A 17,454-nucleotide genomic window follows, 5' to 3' on the forward strand; every position below is an offset into this window, starting at 1 on the left:
CCTCCGCAGGCTCGCCGCAGTACACGACCTTCACTGCACCGTCACCACTCCTTTCTGCTTTCTCCTTGCTGCAATAGCACGTTTGTCTCCGGTATCTGCATGGGCACCCGGCCGCTCGCCATCTCGCCGCTCCCAGCACGGAACGTGGTCGTGCAGCCGCCCCGCTCGCCCTCCCCCGCGGTAAGGCTGCCTCACGCGTGAAGGTAGACTAGGCAGCGTCCGCCCGAGAACGTTACCAAACCTGCCCGCTCACCTGTGTTTCGCACCTCTGTCTGCCTCCTGCTCCGCTTGCACGACTTGCCACCCGCTGACTTCTTTGATGTTCCGCCGCTGACATGAGATCCAGCAGCCCTGAGTCGTCGCAGGAACTCCGCTTCCCACCAGTCCCCGTCAACCACTCTTTGGCTAGGCTGGACCTCAACACATTGATCATGCGTTCGAACGCTCGCCGTTCCGTAGGGGAGGCCAATACTCTCGACGACAGCGCTTACGAGGTGCTTCGAGACCGAACGGACGACGTGTTACCGCTGGACGACAGCCTCTACGGTACGTCAGATGATGAGGGCCATACCGAATCGCTGGCCTCCACCGACGGACCCACGCCCGACGATGTCTCCGACTTTGACGACGAAGACGACGATGACGATGAGTTCGAGCACGACGCCAACGAAGCCTCCCAGCAGTTCGAGTCCGCGCCTGCCCATCCTGACGATCACGATCCTATAATCAGCTGCGATAACAGCACACTCACCGAAGTGCCGCAGACGGGAGGTAGCGACAAGCTTCGCTTGCTCAAGATGCAGGAAGAGCTCAGTGCACATCACAACGGCGTAGAGGCTTGGGCGGTGGTCAAGCACTTCGATGACGAGCAGGTCTCTGGTTCCGTCTTAAAGCCCTATGGCTGTGCGGAGATGAGGCTCACTGTCCGGGCTGCCCTCTCGGACCGCTTTCTGCCTGCAGACAGGTCACTGAGGATTTGGTACGTGGGCGACATCGTAAGCTGGGCTCAACAAGGGATCAGTTCGGCCATCGGTGCAGCGCTTGTCGCTTCTCCAGGTCCCTCCCGGTCCATCATGGTAGGTGGCCGGATGGAACCGTACGGACCAGTGCTCGATATTGATCATTGTACGGGCATCAAAGCGCTCGAAGAGTCCGGCAAAGCACCTCGAGTCCTGGTCACGCTTGACGATGGGACGCAGATGACTTTCGACCTTGACCATGCACCCTATCTTGCAGCCACATCTCGTCGCCCGGACCTCGTAATCTTCTGGTATCCTCATACCGGGCTGGCGGCGCCAGCGCTTGACCAATATCCAATTCTTCGTCAAGCCTTCGAACGTTGCAGTATTCCGTGTCTCGATATTGCAGAGCACTGGCGATTCGGTCATTACTCGAGCACATTCAACCCCGGCCCGAAGAGCTTACGGTTTGACGTCGAAGGTAGGAGGGATCAAGACTCTGTGTGGGCATATCAGGATACCATTCCCATCGTTCTTGCTACCTTTATGGATATCAACCCCGTGCAGTTGAATCGACACCTGGCAGCTCTTAGTCCCGATCTTTCTGCGAGCACCGCGGCGCGAGACAAGCCGGACGAGCGATCGTGGAATTTACGCAGTATTCTCCCACGATCCATGCCGGAGGCTTCCTTCTCATTGCCAAACGCCTGGTCTACACCGTGGAAAGCACTGTTGGCTTTCGTCTTCCTCACCTCGATGGTGATCTCGTTTCTGCTTGCCCCCGCATATCTGCCTGGCCGTTTTCACAATGCACCAACCGTAGAAGTTGAGTCAACGGTTCCCACTTCAATCTCAACCTCCAGCTCGATTTCCGCATCGACTACCGCAGTATCTGCACCAGTAGTCTCGTTCACTTCCTCGGCTACCATCAGCATCACGCCGCGGGACCTCACTGTCGTGGCATCATCACAACAGCCTTCGCCGCTGCGAACGGAGCGGAAGAAGGAAGAGAAACTGGGTGGCTTCCAGATTTCGCGGACTGGCGACCACCAGTTTTTGATCAGTCCGTCACCAGACTTTGCGAGCAGAAAGCGGAAACCTCAACTCCAGATCCAAGTCTCCAAAGACGCCAAAGCCATTCCCATCCGGTACGTCCGCACTATCGGCGGTATGTACATCGTGGATCTGGAACGGGAATACCCACTCTGTTCCTTCAACGTGAGCATTGCCACTCACACCAAGCCGCTGATGCAACAGTCCTTCGAAATCACACTAGGTCACAACAAGTCCAAATTTGGTCAACTGATTGATCTCGTCAAACGTGATTTAGCTACCATGGAGCAAGGTCTACGAGACATTACCACGACACTTCCAAAGCTTGTACGGGCCGGTGTGACGGATGCGGAACAAGGGGCTTGTGACTGGAAACACAAAGTCCACCAGTCCCATCAGAGCGTCCGCAAGCATCTTCTAAAGGCCAAAAAAGAGGTGGATCGCCAAGTGACTATCGGCGCTTCGGTGTTGCTGGATATGTCAGAAGCGACGTGGAAGAACCTTCGGAGGGGAACTGCTCCGGCAAGGACTTCTCGTGCTGCTCTGCGAGCGCGCAACAATGCTTATCGGATACGCTGTGGATTTGAGCGAGCTGTGGGCTTGTCAAGCAAACGCAAGGAAGAAAAAAAGACTCGATCTTGCAAGAAGATCGGGTGGTAAACACAGGAGCGCTGTCGAGTGCTTATTCCCATTTCGTTTTAACATGGATTGGCGTTCGCTTTTTGGTGGTGGCACGGGATCCCGAGCGGATTGGAGGCATTAGATATCCACGGCACGGGCGCGGTTCGATTCCCAAGTGTCTCTGGGCAGTGCTCTAGAGCTGTTATGGCGCTGGCAAGCTCGAATTTATATGGGTATTCACGGTTAGCGTAGATTCGGGCTATATGCAGTAGTCAATTCAGATATATATTCTGGCGCCTTGCACCTGACATCCACGGATGTTCTCCTATGCTGTCCTATCGCTATGCCGCAGAAATTCGCACCTGAGCAGATGGTACCGGATAATGATGAAGGCAGTGTCAATCGAAAAACAGTAATGCTTTGGCTAGGATTGGCACCGACTCGGTAGACAAGCTTAGGCTTACCCATAATCCGCTGAAGGCATTCAGGAGTGGCTCTCGCTAGACCGAGCAGCCCATTCAAGATACAGGCGGCCTTTCCACTTGCAATAAAGCTGCTAGGGAAGGTAGCAGGTCTTTTCGCAGTTAGAGGATTGTTCTCCAGGAATGCGGCCCCGTAGGAGGCCAGGCAGCGTTCTAGGCACCATGGAGGGCTGGCCGGGCGTCGGTGAAAGCCTAGCACGTGCCGATTGCGGTATCGCCCCAATGCAGTCTAGCGTATTGGTCTGTGCCCCTCGCCCCTCTATCGTTTCCAAAATCCCAAGTGCACCGCCAACAAACGCAGCGCCCGTTCACCCTCGTCTTGAATTCTTCTACCAAGTCTTAATTTACACACACCCACAACCCTATATACCTGTCGTTGTCTTCCACAACAATGTCTGACACGGCTAAACCTGATCCCTCCGCCGAGCAGACCGCCGCACCGGGCGCAACCCTCTCCAAGGACGAGACCGCGAAGGTAACTTCCGATGTTACTGACGCGCCTAAGCCCGCGGAAGAGAAACCGGCCGCCTCAGCCGCTGAGACCGTCACCAACGCCGCGTCAACGGCTGCCTCGGCCGTCAAGGACAATGTGTTCTCAATGTTTGGTGGTGGTCCCAAGAAGGAAAAGAAGGAAGAGGCAGATGACGTCGACGAGCCCTCAGGCGCTTCCAAGCCAAAGGCTGCAGACGCAAGTGGAAGGTTCCTCTTTGTGGTCATGTATGCTAACCCGCATAGGACGAGAACCCCGAGAACGAGGAGCCCGACGTCGAGTTCAAGCCAATCGTCCACCTCACCGAAAAGGTCGATGTCAAGACCAACGAGGAGCTCGAGGAGCAGACGTTCAAGATGCGCGCGAAGCTGTTCAAGTTCGACAGGGAGTCGCGGGAGTGGAAGGAGCGGGGCACTGGCGACGTCCGGTTACTGAAGCACAAGGAGAACGGCAAGACTCGTCTCGTTATGCGACGCGACAAGACGCTTAAGGTCTGCGCCAACCACTACGGTAGGGCGTTCTCCCAGTCTAATTTAGAGCTCTAGCTGAGATTATCGTAGTTGTCCCGGACATGAAGCTGTCGCCCAACGTAGGCAGCGACCGCAGCTGGGTTTGGAACGCGGCCGCCGACGTCAGCGAAGGCGAGCCCGAAGCTCAGACGCTCGCCATCCGTTTCGCCAACAGCGAGAGTGAGTACCACGCGGAATATCGGACACAGGATACAATGGCTGACGCACGGCTTCGCAGATGCCAACCTTTTCAAGGAGGCCTTCATCAAGGCCCAGCAGGAGAACGAGGCACTCTTTAAGGCTTCGGAGTAAGGGTATATAGCGTGTGGTGGACAGAGGGATGCCATGGACGCAAAACATGGAATGGATGCACGACAGCGATGAATTTTGGACTAGTAGCATAGCCCATAACCCGGCGGTAGAGATGCCCACACCCTGCACATAGATAGTATCTAAAGTGGCCTTGCGCTAGAGCAAAGGCCTCCCCCAAATATGGTGCGCTACGATAGCCGTTGGAAGTGATGCGGTCGCAATAAGCTTCGCCTTCGCTCATGGCTTGGCAGTGAAAGAAACTGCTGTTCTTGCAAGCTCTCTCACTTTGACCGTACGCCAGATTCACCAGAAGCTATCCGCTGGAGCAACGGGTGCTCACAGTGCGCCGGTCGCCAAGACCAAGCGTGCAGCTTTGTTGCTTTGGTACCTTTTTGTCCTTCCCGCTCGCGTCTGCAAAATCCCCGCCCGCCCCAAAGCCAAAAGCTCCGGCCACCAGCCACTCAACCTCACCTCTCCGCATAAAACGCGCCCGCCAACACGCGCCGTACACCAAATTCCCGCACAACTCGTATTGATTCGGCGCGTCTCTAGGCTTACTGCAAGATGCCGGACGTGAGTTTCTGCACCCAAAATACGGCGAAGACTGGTAGCTAATCCCTCCGCAGGTCAAGCGCACGGTCAAACTCATCACCACCCAGCGGCCCATGTACGTATACGCGCAGGTCGCACGCGTCTGGTCGTGTCGCTAACACGGTTGGAACAGCGCGGAGCCGTCCCCCATGGAGGGCTACCCGATGCGGTCATGGAGCATAGAGATCTGGCTGTTGGACGACAACGGCAGAGAGGTGGCAGCCAATTGCTTCGAGAAGGCCGTCTACAACCTCCACCCATCTTTCGACAAGAACAAGCAGAGTACGCGCCTTACAGAGTGAACAGATAGAAGGGAAGCTGACTCGCGCAGCCTTCAAGAAGCCGCCGTTCCGCATCGAGGAGAAAGGATGGGGTGAGTTCGACATGACCATCGTCCTCACCGCCTTGCACAAGGGAGGCGACCACACTCTTGAGCACGACCTCAACTTCCAGGCCGAGCGGTACGAGGCAACGCACACAGTGGTATGTCGGCCCGCAGACCCCAGGGACAGGATGGCGCCGCTAACGGATAGTGCCATAGACCTTCAGGAATCCCCGACCAGATCTTCTGGCGCTGCTCAATGAGTCTGGCCCTGCCGGCGATACGAACGGCGTGCGTGGCAAGGCCGACGCAGCGAAGAAGCGGAAGCGGGACAAGAACGTAGGTGGCCCCCCTAAGCGATTTATAGCGGCATACTAACGTACGCGCCCCGTAGGTCGACATGGAGAAGCTCGCCGATGGCCTGCAAAAGCTCAGCGAAGATGATCTTCTTCAGGTGGTTACCATGGTGCATGACAACAAGACCAGTGAGACCTACACCAAGAACGACGTCGAGAGTAGGTCGACCCTCTCTGAAGTAAAGTGTCTCTTATATTGACAGTATTATAGATGGCGAGTTCCACGTCGATCTCTACACGCTACCCGATTCGCTCGTCAAGATGCTGTGGGACTTCACAGCTTCCAAGACTGAGTTATAAACATTGGAGATGGGATCTTGGCCGAAGGTTGACCTGTTCTAGCAGAGCGACCCCCAAGATCGGATTCACCCCTCGCATCTCCCAACCATCTACCCGCCGTTCTTCGTCATACCCGCTTCTTACCCAGCCAGCTGGCTTGTAATGCGCCTCCTATGGCTTCACCATCTTCTTTCCGAACCGATCTTTTCGTTGTCTAAATTCGATGGCAAAGCCGTCTCTCAGGTTTCCTTACGGATGATGTCTCACGTTCAGTCATTTGAGCCATGGAGTTTGGGCAAAAGCGGGATGGAGGGACTGGGCGATACGGATATCTAAGTTTTCAGCCTAACGAGTGGCTCCATAGGCGGAATGATACTCCTCAGATTTCTCAATTCGTCTTATACTTGCCCCGTTCCTCGGGTGCTCTTCTTAGAAGGAGAGGACGCCACGTAGCCCAATCACTGACCAACCACAGTATCAAAGTAATGGGGAAGAGGAACGTAAAAGCAAAATCATGAGAGAAGCACAGGTCCTTCAAAACAAATCCAAAGTTTTGAGGCAACAGGCTCGTGGAGCGTCTAAGAGGCGTGCTCGTTTCAGTGTCGACCGTCTTGGATGTATGCGAGGCTCACGGTTCGGGCCGCATCCAGCTGACTTCGCGCTAATGATTCATTAGATCCTCGGTTCTCCAAGCCCCACCCTCACGGAAACTCAGGTGCAATGCTTCTCCGAAGCTCCATGCCGCCGCAGACTTCCTGTACCGCTCTTTCTGACGTCTCTAGTCTTATAATTCAACCCATTCATCCTTCACCATGCCACCAAGACTTTGCTCTTGTCCCTCCGATAACCCACAATGGCGTCAAACGGCATCCCAAAACGTGCACTCCGCGTCGGCGGCGCCTCTGGAGGCTTCACCGACCGCGTTGCCGCAATTTCACGTCTTGCCTCTGATCCCGCTGTCGACGCCATCGTGGGCGACTGGCTGTCTGAAAACGTAATGACTGGATATGGCGCGGGAAAGGAGAAAAGAACGCAACTTGAGAAAGAGCGTGGCAGTCCTTTCTCATTTGAGGAGAAGTTGCAGAATGCGAATTACGCTTCGACTTTTTTGCAGTGCTTTGAGCCTGCGATACCGGACCTGAAGAGGAATGGTGCGAAGCTGGTGGTCAATGCGGGGGCGAATGATACGGAATTACTTGCGGAGGTGGTGAAGAGGATGTGCATGGAGAAGGAATGTTGGGAGGCTAAAGTCGCGTGGGTTGAGGGCGATGAGGTTACCGATCAGTTTCGCGATCTTGTCTCGCAGGGGCATGAGTTTAAGAATCTGTGTGATGGCCGAACGCTGCAGGAGTGGAGCTTTGAGCCGCTGTGCGCGCAAGCGTATTTGGGTAGCCTGGGCATTAGCGAGGCGCTGAAGCAGGGTGCGGATATCGTCATTTGCGGGAGGGTGAGCGATGCAGCGCCGACTATTGGACTGAGCGCTTGGTGGCATGGGTGGAAGAGTGATGAGTGGGATAGGATGGCGGGAGCCCTGGTAGCTGGGCATCTGATTGAGTGTAGTGCCTTTATTACAGGTGGTTATTATAGCGGTTTTAAAGATCTGATGAGGGAGGGGAAGCATCTGAATCTGGGGTTCCCGATTGCAGAGGTTGAGGAGTCGGGAGAGTGTATCATCACGAAGGAGCCGGTAAGTCATGTCCAAATCCTCATTTCTCTTCAAATTGCGAGGATCCTGATGGGACGGACTGCGCAGAACACAGGAGGCATCGTCAACACCGAAACCGTAACCTCGCAACTCGTCTATGAAATTTCTGGCCCCCTCTACCTCAACTCCGACGTCGTCGCCAACCTCGAAGACGTCCTCCTAACCCAATTGTCCCCCAATCGCGTCCGCGTCTCCGGCATCACCGGCCTTCCTCCTCCGCCGACAACACGCGTCGGCGTCACTGCGCACGGTGGATACCAGGCTGAATGGCACTTCTACCTTGTTGGGCTGGACATGCGGGAGAAGATGCGGTGGATGGAGGAGCAAGCCCGCAATGCGATTGGGGAGAATATCATGAGCAAATTCTCATGCTTGAAGTTCCAGCTTCTGGGGTACACAGGCGAGGGTGTGGGTGTTGGGACGCAGGATGGGAATACGGCGGATTTTCGGATTTTCGCGCAGGCGAGGGAGAGAGAGTTGTTTGATGGGACAAAGCCGGATGGGTTCGCGAGGAGATTGTATGAGACGGTGTTGCAGAGTTGCCCTGTGAGTTTAGATTCCGCTTCCCTATGGACGACCACCACGGGCAGATTTGGAAGAGATGCTAACAATAGACAGGGCGTAAGCCGCCCCAACGACCTCCGCCAATCAGCCCCAAAACCTTACTACGAGTACTTCGTAACCCTCATCCCACAATGGGTCTGCAACCACCGCGTCCACCTCCTCTTCCCCGCCTCCTCATCCGCTCCGATCCCTATTCCTCTCCCCTCAGAGACACAAACCTACGGCCCCCAACGTTCCTACGAGACCTCCAAGCCCATCCCGCTATCCACCTTCGGCCCCACGACCCTCGCACCCCTCGGCTACATCGCCCTCTCCCGCAGCGGCGACAAAGCCAGCGACGCAAATATCGGACTATTCGTGAGGAGGGAGGATGAGTATGAGTGGCTGCGGTCATTTCTCACCACAGACAAGTTTAAGGAACTGCTGGGCAAGGACTGGAAAGGGGGCAGGATTGACAGGTTTGAGATGAGGAATCTGTGTGTTGTACATTTTCTGATCAAGAATCATTTGGATAGGGGGTATAATTCGGGGAGCGGCGTGGATACGCTGGCGAAGAATTTGGGAGAGTGGATTAGGTGCAGGCGCGTGGAGGTCCCGGATAAGTTTCTCGAGCGCGGAAGGATATAAGATCTATGCAGGGAATCACAAGGGAATGGTACATAGCACTCAATGGCCTTACATATCGCTCGAACGTATGTTCCGGGCGTGAGGCTTTGGCCACGCCGCCCCTGACGTTATGTAAGCGTGACCCTGTGGTCAATGATCTACTCCCGAAACCAACACATTCCAACAGCAAAAATAATAATGGAAGCGACTCCAAGAACCCGACAAAGCCTGCTCGCACAAACGCGTCATTAGCGCTCGCCGTACCCTCCCCCCGGAAGCCCCGCATAGCATCCAATCGGAATAGCATATCCGGCCTCCGCACCTGTCAAGTCCGTCCACACCTACATATCAAGCCCCAGCCCCTTAGCTACAACACCAAAAAGGGCCGCCCCAGTCCATCACGAACTACTATCTAGCTCCAGCCTTACTCCTTCCCTCCTTTCCCCATCCTCCCTCCACCCTTAGTTTCTTCTACCCTGAGCATGCCGCTCCTCGCCGGCAAAGTCATCGCCCTCACCGGCGCCGCCTCCGGCATCGGGCTCGCGACCGCGCACCTGCTCGCCTCGCGGGGCGCCACGCTCTCGCTCGCAGACGTCAACGCGGCTGCGCTCGACAAGGCGGAGAAGGAGATCCGGGCCAAGTATCCCGGCGTGCAGGTCTTGCCGTATGAGCTGGATGTGCGGACGGAGGAGCAGGTGGGCAAGTGGATTGAGACGACGGTGGGGGTGTTTGGCAGGTTGGATGGGTGTGCGAATTTGGCGGGGGTTATTGGTGAGTTGGTGGGCGTTTTGGCTTATTCATTGGGATGGGAAGGGGAGGGGAGGGATTGTGCGTGCAGAGCGAGGTGGAAGGAGAAGGCAGGATTGAGCTGCGCTGAGCTGAGCTGAGCTGAGCTGAGCTGATGACGTGAACAGGGAAGAGTATCGGTCTCAAAGGGATAGCGGAGCAAGATGTGTCGGAGTGGGATTTTATCATGGATGTCAATCTGAAGGGCATGATGCTTTGTCTGAAGCACCAACTGCGGTACATTTCAGACGGCGGGTCGATTGTGAATGCTGCGTCTATCGCCGGCCTCCAAGGACGACCCAATAACGCAGCGTATGCGGCGAGCAAGCATGGCGTTATCGGGCTGACGCGCAGCGCGGCGAAGGAGGTTGGGAGTAGGCAGGTGAGGGTTAATGCTATATGTCCGTAAGTGTCGTATTTTCCTCTCCTCTCCTCTCCTCTCCTCTTCATCTCTACGCCCTTCTCTTCCATCTCTCCTACCATTCCTTCCTCTTCGAAGCGGCGCAAGGAAAACATCGCTGAATCTCTCTGCAGAGGATATATCGAAACGCCTATGAACGCCAACGCGCGCAAGATCGCGGAAGAGAACAGCGCAGCGGAGACAGAGCACCGGACTTCGGAAGCTATGAGTGTGGCGCTAAAGAGGAGCGGGAAGGCGAATGAGGTCGCTGAACTAATTGCCTTTCTACTAGGCGATGGGAGCAGCTTTATTACTGGCGGTGCTCATAGTGTTGACGGTGGGTGGAATTGTTGATGCAGGAGGGCATGGAAGTCCGAGATTTGGTGGAAGGAGAGCTGTACTCTGAGGCATAGGTTAGGGCAGCGGAAGGACCAAGAAGCCCAGAAGTTTTTCTTTGAGTGAAGACTGTGGTACGATGAACAGTTTCCCGGAGTTTTGGCGCTCTAAGAAACCCCCGAAAGTATTCCAGCAGATGAAGATCCAGATGAACTCGTCTAGTGCTCAGTTCAAGATTTCGCTGATACGCATAGTGATTTCATCTCGTCCAGAGCCCAAGCTCGTCGTCATCCCTGACGAAGCGGAACTCCAATTTTATACCCTCCTCTTCAAAAGCATCCATAAGCCTCTTCTGGTCCGTCTCAGAGTACTGAACCGTACCAAGAACATGGTACACCTCAAGTCTTTTTAATGCCGATAATCGGAGCCTGCAGGACCGCGCGAGGTCTTCGAGCCCTTCCATCCAAGAATCTCCGCCTTTCCCCTCGATAAAGAGATCCAGGTGCTCGATATTTGCGGGGAGGTGGTCCGCCAGGCTCGTCGTATACTGTCCTTGGGTTTCATCCATGGGCCTTCTAAACGCCTTCAGCTCCACATCCATGTATCTGACCTCGCTCATCTCTCGCAGCGACCGTAGACAGCCCAGGCCATAGAACGCCACTAAGTTCGAGTTGGTGTCCTCTAGCAATGACAGTTCCTCTAAGGAATGTTTGTGCTGAAGAATGGCGTTGGAGAGCGACAGATAATCGAGACAAGAGGCCTCTCCATCTCCAAATAGGCCGAAAAAACGCGACCAGGTCCAGTGTGTGAACTTAAACATGAAGAAGCGGAGTGCCCTGATGGACCCCAGGAGCTAGGCAATAGCTTGCGAGCTGATGAAACCAGTGTCAAGGAAGAGATCCTGGAGTGGCGATGTTCGGGCAGGGCAGTTCCAATTAGTCGACAGCGCGAATGACGATTCGGGTGCACCTTCTAGCCCGAGGATCCGCAGCGACGGAAGACGTAGTATTCCAGACACATGCTGGAGGCACAAGCGACCCATTCTGAGCCGCATGGTGTGAAGGTTCTGGAAATGTTGGGCCAGTTTTGCGGATTTGCCAATTGCTACATCGGATACGATATGCACCCAGGCGGGCACAGAGTTCGTTTCATAAAAAGACATACAAGGAAATTGCATCAATCCGTCGCTGATATCGAGGAAGGAAAGCTTCGGGGCAAGCAGCATAACAGCCACCAGGTAATCCCGAGATTTTCTGGGTACGAAAATGTTGCTGGGCGCGAACACGCTGCTGCCGGTGCCGGTGCTCGAGGGGCCAGGGTCATTGAGCTTGTGGTATAGTTCTCGGCGCTCGGTATGGTCGAGTTGGCTGTCGAGAAGTTTCATGTCGTCCTGCCGGCCATAGACCCAGTGGATGTCCGAGATCATATTGGCTAGATGCGGCGCGTTGATGATTGTGCGCAAGAACTTTGCTGAGTCTCCGGTAGAATTGTTGCATGTTGTGTACAGAATTGGCGTTACAATGCGGGAGGGACGGCGGCTTGTCAAGGCAAAACTGGTCAACGTGGACACACGATTCTGGCTCCGGAGGGCGTGATGGACAATGTGCAGGATCAGTTCGTCCGGGAGTGAATCAAACCCCTTCGAACCGTCGTGATTTGCGTGGCGCTTGGTGCGCTTGCTAGGAGACCTCTCCCGAGACAAGTGCCTGCGTTTATTGGAGCGTTGCATGCCGCGTGCTTTGTGTCGGTTAAGTCAGCGCCCCTTGGGTCGCGGTACCTATGTACATGGACTAACCTGTCATGGATCTTTCTGGACTCTGGGAACCCACTCCTGGGGGGCCTTCAGGGAGTGAAGGAAGCGTAAAAAGTGAGGGCAGGGACGAACGAGACAAATTTTCGGCGGGGATGTGGAACGTTGCACGATCGCCCCGCCAGCAGCTAGCCCTAGTTAGTATCAATGTAGATTTTCGGTTGCGATTGCTCGCGTTACACATTGAAAGCGTGCACTCGAACATTGCGAACGGAAATTCGTTGCATTCGTATGCGCCTCGCCGTAGTCTAACACGCCTGCGGCCTTTCTTGGGAATATCCATACCCAGATACCATGGTACATAGGCAGCCTGCCCCTATCCTAATGCAATGCGAAGAGAAGCTGTGACAAAGAAGACATTCGATCCCTCCTCTACTGCGAGGAACCGCCAGAGATGGTGAGCACTTGGCCTACGCGGTAATTAGTTTTCCGTGTCTTATAACGAGAAAATACTTAGGGGATTCTCACCGTTTACCCAGCCACCGTCCTCACTGGCGAGGAATGCAACGACCCGCGCAACATCCTCCGGCACCGCACACCTTCCAAGCGGACAGTGGTTCGCCATTAGGGTCTCGATCTTCTCAGCCGGCCAGTCGGGGGTGCCGCCGGGAATGTAGTGCCACGCGTTCTGGGTGAACATATCACTCTTGATGCCACCGGGAGCCACACCGTTGACCGTGATACCGCGCTTGCCGAAGTCGGTAGCAAAGCTCTTAATGAAGCCAATGACGGCCATCTTGGACGCGTTGTACAGCGCATGGTCCTTGACGCCGAGCAGACCCGCAGCAATCGACGACATGAGGATGATGCGGCCGTTATCCTCGAGGTTCTTATACGCCGCCTGGCCGACGAAGAACTGCGCCCGCGCATTGAGGTTGAAGACGTGATCGTACTTCTCCTCCGTGATCTCCTCCGTCTTGTCCCAGCTCTCCGTCCCCGAGTTGCTCATCACAATGTCGATCTTGCCCATTGCCTTCTTGGCCTCGTCGAACAAGCGGTTGATCTCTGAGACCTTGGACACGTCGGCCTGGATAGCAACGGCCTTTGCGCCGTTGCCAAAGTCCTCGATGATCTTGCAGACTTCCTCGGCGGGGCCTTTGGACGAGACGTAGTTCACGACGACGGAGGCGCCGCGCTTGCCGAGCTCGATGGCGCAGCCGCGTCCGATACCGCGGCCGGCACCGGTGACGAGGGCGACTTTGCCCTCGAGGGAGGCGGTTGGGACGTGGACGACCATTTTGGCGAAGGGGATGTCACGTGTAAAGGAATAGTCCTATTGGTTGATACGAAGGACGGCGTTGCTGCGGAGATTCCGTGCTCTTTCTTCGGGCCCGAGCTTGTGAAGCAGGAAGAAAGATTGAAGAGACTCTTGAAGAAGGGACGATGGTTTTGAATACGGAAGACTGAGCAAAAACAGTGGAAATCGACGTTATGGTGACTATATAAACCCATACCTTTTGGTGATAGTTCTCTCTTTACGGCTTCGGGTGGGGATCCGGCGCCGGCATCTCAGCCTTACGACGCGGGATTGGACTTCGCCGCATTTGCTGCTTGCCCGCTTCCAGCATCAAAATCCTTCAGAGCCTCCGGAGTGTTGAGACCGGAATGGGGCCATGAGGGGCGGAAGTCGGAGGAGAGAGGGGCCATAGCAGGGCTCGGAGACGGAAGAGTGGATGGCGATGGCTGTGCGAAACGGAGTCTCCGAAGAGGCTTTGAAATAGAACACTCCGGTTGGAGCTCCGGGTGCAGAAAGAAAAAGCGATGCTGTAGAGTCTCGGACCGAATTTACAGTGAGCAGCTTCGTCGAAGTAGTTCCGCGGTGGTGTGGTGCGCTGCGATGTGATGCGGGAACGGGAGTGAGCCACGGCGCAGGTACCGCGAGGAGATGACAGGCCGGCAGCAGCCTCGTCTGCGCTGATCATCAGGCTTTCGATGACTGCTCACTTCCACCATCGGATTACCTTCGTGATGCAATGACGATGGTTCACCTCGTTAGATGCACAGCGGGAGGGTCCGAGCGCCAGTTCCTTCCGAGCTATCGATAGCGACTTCGGAAAGGAAATCACGCCAACACGCATACGTCAATGTGGGCGAAATCCGTCACCGCTGCCGCGCGATACAGAGTGCTGCACAAACTCCAAACAAGCAGACCCTTCCTCCCTAGCCTTCGAGTATCCAAGATGCATATCCTGGTATGCCATCGTCTCTGCAATCCTCCCTTTGCAACCTAACGCGCGCCACCAGATCACCAACGACGACGGCCCTCCCTCGGACCAGTCCTCGCCCTACGTGCACTCCCTGGGTCCGCTCAAACCCCTCCCTGCCCTCCGTCACACCAGAGCACGCCCCACTAACTCCAAGAGCAGTGTCGACCCTCCAATCCCACGGCCACACCGTCTCCGTCGTCCTCCCGCACACGCAACGCTCCTGGATCGGCAAAGCCCACCTGGTCGGCCACTCCATAAAACCGACGTACTTCCGGCCGTCGCCGCTGCAGGTCAAGAACGGGCGCCTCTGCAACAGCGGCACCGTCTCCACGCGGCCGCTGCCCGAAGACAGCACAGAAGAAGAATGGATCCTCGTAGACAGCACGCCGGCGTCGTGCGTGCAAATCGGGCTGTTCCACTACTTCAAAGCGCGCGGGCCGATCGACCTCGTCGTCTCGGGCCCGAACTACGGGCGAAACAGCACAGCGGTGTTTAGCCTGTCGTCCGGCACGATAGGCGGCGCTATGGAAGCCGCCGTGTGCGGCTACAAGTCCATCGCGCTCAGCTACGCCTTCTTCGACCGCAACCACGACGCGAGCATAATATCCGGCGCGTCGGAGCTCTCCGCGAAGCTCATCCAGCATCTGTATGCGCACTGGGATCCCGCCACGCACCTCTACAGCATCAACGTGCCGCTCGTCGAGAATGTCGGACGCCGCAAAATCCTCTGGACGCAGATGCTGCAGAATGCGTGGAAGAGCGGGTCCTGCTTCCAGGTGCTCGAAGTGCCGTCCGAAGACGACGATACCGCGAGCGATATCGAGGCTCAGATACGGCGCGCCGAGGAGAAGCTGGGCCGGAAAGAGTTGCTGGGCAAGGATGGCGGCACTGAAAGCGGGAGGGAGACGCCGTCGGGGCAGGGGCACATACGGTATACACATAAGCACTTCAAGTGGGCGCCGAGGTTTAAGGATGTCTATGAGAGCGTGGAGCAGAGTGAACCTGGGAACGATGGGTGGGCCGTTGCCCAGGGGTATACGAGCGTGACCCCCCTGAGGGCGAATTTCATGCATGTCAATGGCTTTGAGGGCGAGATTAAGTTGGAAGAGTAGAATCAAATTGGCACTGGGGGCATCTCCGTGTATACAAAAGTTCCCGGGATAAGATTATAGACGGCGCATGAGCATCACCTACGCGTACATGACTGAATGAATGAATGCATGCATACTCCTCATACATCTCGCGAGCGACGTGCGCCCTAGGGAAGTAAGCCTTCTCTGCCGCCTAGGACATTCCAACACTCGCGTGCTACCAATGCTAACCAATGCATACACTCCTCACAGTTAACCACACACCGAAGCCTTCGAAATCCAGCACCGCTTCCCTCACTCGTCCTCATCAGCAACCGTCCTCTTAGCCGCCCTCTGCATCTTCCCTAGGATCGTCTTGCTCTTCGCCTTACTCTCCACCTGCTCCGCCCTACTTAGTGAGCTATAAAAACTTCTCACCTTGTCATGCGCCATAATCTTCCGCGGATCAAACTTCAGCACTTGCAAGCCTGCCATACTCGTCGCACGCGAAAGCGCTACATATGCCTGGCCCTTCTCAAACACGCGCCCTAGATCGACGCGCACACGCTCGAGTGTCTGGCCCTGCGCTTTGTGGATAGACAGCGCCCAGGCGAGGATGAGCGGGATCTGCTCGCGCGAGGCCTGCACTTCGCCGTTGGGGAGTTCGATTTTCCAGCTCTCGCGCTTGCAGAGGAGATCGCGCGTTGTGCCGTCTGCGATGGCGAAGCGGACGACGGGATATAGTTGCGCTGTGTTAATGCCAAGCATGTTCTGCTTTAGCTGGTTGAGGACCTCGGACTCCGTTGGACCACCCTCTGCGGCGCCCTCAAGGAACGCGTCTTCGTTCTCTTTGTAGACGCCGAACATTTGCTCGGTCATAAATCCTGTGACCTTGCCTAGCGAGCCGTTGACTAGCGTATCGTCCATGTTCTTGACCAACATGACCTGCGCGCCCTTCTTTAGGTGTACGATCTCTGGAACCATACAGTTCTGTAGCAGTTTGTCGCGCCTCTCCTTGTCGGTCACTGATCCACCATCTCGGGCTTCGAAGCTGTAGGTCTGACCGTGGAGCTGGTTCATGCGGAGTTGGTTGGCACGCTCCACCTCCAGCCGCGTCGGAAACAGCTCAGTAGCCTCGATGTTATCACCGATCACCGGGAGCGGTCGATCCAGTTTCCTGAATTCGGAAATTGATGTGGGTGTTAACCTGCCCTCGCGCATCTCATTTAACATTCCCGCAAAGACTGGATCCTTCTGACGGAATACGTGGTGAAGACCGATGGTGTGTTCGATGGATGTAGTCCACGTTCCAGCATCGAATGCGAACCTGGCGACGCGTCCCATTTCCGGTACGGGTGGAAGTTGAAAGAAATCGCCCGTGATAACTAGTTGTATGCCGCCAAATGGCCTGCCGTTGTTTCGGATAGTCCTCGCGATCTGCTCTAGCTTGTCGAATAATTCTCCATCCACCATGGAGACTTCGTCGATTATGAGGATTTTTGTGCGCATCCACCTCTGCTTAGCCTTCATATTCCGCCTGATCTTCTTCACCAGATCTTCTGCCGGTTCTTTGCCTAGACCGATGCCCGCGAAGCTGTGCAGCGTGACACCTCCTATATTACATGCAGCGAGACCTGTGGAAGCCGTTACAGCCACTCGATCCGGCTCGCGAACGAACTTCCTTCGTAATGCCGAGATGATCTCCCGCAGAAGAACCGATTTACCAGTACCTTCGAATCCAATTAGCAGAGTGTACAGACAGAGTGTCGCAACCACATACCAGCCGAGCCGGTGAAGAACACGCTCTTTTTGTATTCCACGACAAGGTTGAGAACGTGTTGCTGCTCTTCGCTCAGGAAGATACGGTGGATAGTGGTCTTCTTTTTCTTTGAAATCGCCGCCTTCATGTCCTCCTCGGTACCCTCGTTGGCCTTGATCTTCTTGTTCGCTTCTCGAAGTTCCTTCTGCTGCAGCTTTAGAGCACTCGCAGTCGTGT

General features: G+C 55.6%; 8 protein-coding genes across 8 annotated transcripts; 6 read left to right on the forward strand and 2 right to left on the reverse strand.

Annotated features, from left to right (window-relative positions):
* Positions 1-335: 335 nt before the first annotated feature.
* Positions 336-2,672, forward strand: BU26DRAFT_423262 (uncharacterized protein; the record flags this gene model as incomplete). The annotated part of the gene is made up of 2 exons (XM_033823500.1): positions 336-2,393; positions 2,436-2,672. The coding sequence occupies 2 exons, from the start codon at positions 336-338 to the stop codon at positions 2,670-2,672; spliced, it is 2,295 nt and encodes a 764-aa protein (XP_033686209.1).
* Positions 2,673-3,428: 756 nt separating this feature from the next.
* BU26DRAFT_517916 (uncharacterized protein) lies at positions 3,429-4,691 on the forward strand. Its single transcript, XM_033828695.1, has 4 exons — positions 3,429-3,803; positions 3,851-4,115; positions 4,166-4,294; positions 4,353-4,691. Exons 1-4 carry the CDS (start codon positions 3,507-3,509, stop codon positions 4,424-4,426), a joined length of 765 nt encoding a protein of 254 aa, XP_033686210.1. The 5' UTR covers positions 3,429-3,506; the 3' UTR covers positions 4,427-4,691.
* A 35-nt stretch (positions 4,692-4,726) lies between these two features.
* BU26DRAFT_603665 (transcription initiation factor TFIID subunit 14) lies at positions 4,727-6,382 on the forward strand. The gene is made up of 7 exons (XM_033835445.1): positions 4,727-4,999; positions 5,053-5,093; positions 5,151-5,299; positions 5,349-5,500; positions 5,559-5,678; positions 5,734-5,854; positions 5,907-6,382. Exons 1-7 carry the CDS (start codon positions 4,991-4,993, stop codon positions 5,993-5,995), a joined length of 681 nt encoding a protein of 226 aa, XP_033686211.1. The 5' UTR covers positions 4,727-4,990; the 3' UTR covers positions 5,996-6,382.
* Positions 6,383-6,674: 292 nt separating this feature from the next.
* Positions 6,675-8,972, forward strand: BU26DRAFT_454388 (DUF1446-domain-containing protein). The gene is made up of 3 exons (XM_033824858.1): positions 6,675-7,661; positions 7,728-8,225; positions 8,298-8,972. Exons 1-3 carry the CDS (start codon positions 6,828-6,830, stop codon positions 8,868-8,870), a joined length of 1,905 nt encoding a protein of 634 aa, XP_033686212.1. The 5' UTR covers positions 6,675-6,827; the 3' UTR covers positions 8,871-8,972.
* Positions 8,973-9,237: 265 nt separating this feature from the next.
* BU26DRAFT_517920 (NAD(P)-binding protein) lies at positions 9,238-10,560 on the forward strand. Its single transcript, XM_033828696.1, has 3 exons — positions 9,238-9,620; positions 9,764-10,040; positions 10,170-10,560. Exons 1-3 carry the CDS (start codon positions 9,332-9,334, stop codon positions 10,387-10,389), a joined length of 786 nt encoding a protein of 261 aa, XP_033686213.1. The 5' UTR covers positions 9,238-9,331; the 3' UTR covers positions 10,390-10,560.
* Positions 10,561-10,630: 70 nt separating this feature from the next.
* BU26DRAFT_603668 (uncharacterized protein) lies at positions 10,631-12,239 on the reverse strand (the record flags this gene model as incomplete). The annotated part of the gene is made up of 3 exons (XM_033835446.1): positions 12,167-12,239; positions 11,536-12,108; positions 10,631-11,031 (listed from the first exon to the last, which is right to left on the reverse strand). The coding sequence occupies exons 1-3, from the start codon at positions 12,171-12,173 to the stop codon at positions 10,631-10,633; spliced, it is 981 nt and encodes a 326-aa protein (XP_033686214.1). The 5' UTR covers positions 12,174-12,239.
* Positions 12,240-12,553: 314 nt separating this feature from the next.
* On the reverse strand, positions 12,554-13,418 carry BU26DRAFT_423872 (NAD(P)-binding protein; the record flags this gene model as incomplete). Its single annotated transcript, XM_033823535.1, has 2 exons — positions 12,554-12,591; positions 12,650-13,418. 2 exons carry the CDS (start codon positions 13,416-13,418, stop codon positions 12,554-12,556), a joined length of 807 nt encoding a protein of 268 aa, XP_033686215.1.
* A 689-nt stretch (positions 13,419-14,107) lies between these two features.
* On the forward strand, positions 14,108-15,623 carry BU26DRAFT_517923 (sure-like protein). Its single transcript, XM_033828697.1, has 3 exons — positions 14,108-14,373; positions 14,426-14,483; positions 14,548-15,623. The coding sequence occupies exons 1-3, from the start codon at positions 14,362-14,364 to the stop codon at positions 15,498-15,500; spliced, it is 1,023 nt and encodes a 340-aa protein (XP_033686216.1). The 5' UTR covers positions 14,108-14,361; the 3' UTR covers positions 15,501-15,623.
* Positions 15,624-17,454: the final 1,831 nt, after the last annotated feature.

Source organism: Trematosphaeria pertusa (genome assembly GCF_010094035.1).
Source record: "Trematosphaeria pertusa strain CBS 122368 unplaced genomic scaffold BU26scaffold_5, whole genome shotgun sequence".
Taxonomy (NCBI): Eukaryota; Fungi; Ascomycota; class Dothideomycetes; order Pleosporales; family Trematosphaeriaceae; genus Trematosphaeria; species Trematosphaeria pertusa.

Coding starts and splice junctions, on each gene's coding strand:
- BU26DRAFT_517916 (XM_033828695.1), top strand. CDS start 3,507: ATGTCTGACACGGCTAAACCTGATCCCTCCGCCGAGCAGACCGCCGCA. Junction 4,116..4,165: donor GGTCTGCGCCAACCACTACG/GTAGGGCGTTCT, acceptor AGATTATCGTAG/TTGTCCCGGACATGAAGCTG. Junction 4,295..4,352: donor CCGTTTCGCCAACAGCGAGA/GTGAGTACCACG, acceptor ACGGCTTCGCAG/ATGCCAACCTTTTCAAGGAG.
- BU26DRAFT_603665 (XM_033835445.1), top strand. Junction 5,300..5,348: donor TTTCGACAAGAACAAGCAGA/GTACGCGCCTTA, acceptor TGACTCGCGCAG/CCTTCAAGAAGCCGCCGTTC. Junction 5,855..5,906: donor CACCAAGAACGACGTCGAGA/GTAGGTCGACCC, acceptor ACAGTATTATAG/ATGGCGAGTTCCACGTCGAT.
- BU26DRAFT_454388 (XM_033824858.1), top strand. CDS start 6,828: ATGGCGTCAAACGGCATCCCAAAACGTGCACTCCGCGTCGGCGGCGCC. Junction 7,662..7,727: donor GTATCATCACGAAGGAGCCG/GTAAGTCATGTC, acceptor CGGACTGCGCAG/AACACAGGAGGCATCGTCAA. Junction 8,226..8,297: donor CGGTGTTGCAGAGTTGCCCT/GTGAGTTTAGAT, acceptor AACAATAGACAG/GGCGTAAGCCGCCCCAACGA.
- BU26DRAFT_517920 (XM_033828696.1), top strand. CDS start 9,332: ATGCCGCTCCTCGCCGGCAAAGTCATCGCCCTCACCGGCGCCGCCTCC. Junction 9,621..9,763: donor GAATTTGGCGGGGGTTATTG/GTGAGTTGGTGG, acceptor TGACGTGAACAG/GGAAGAGTATCGGTCTCAAA. Junction 10,041..10,169: donor AGGGTTAATGCTATATGTCC/GTAAGTGTCGTA, acceptor ATCTCTCTGCAG/AGGATATATCGAAACGCCTA.
- BU26DRAFT_517923 (XM_033828697.1), top strand. Junction 14,484..14,547: donor GCCCTACGTGCACTCCCTGG/GTCCGCTCAAAC, acceptor CTCCAAGAGCAG/TGTCGACCCTCCAATCCCAC.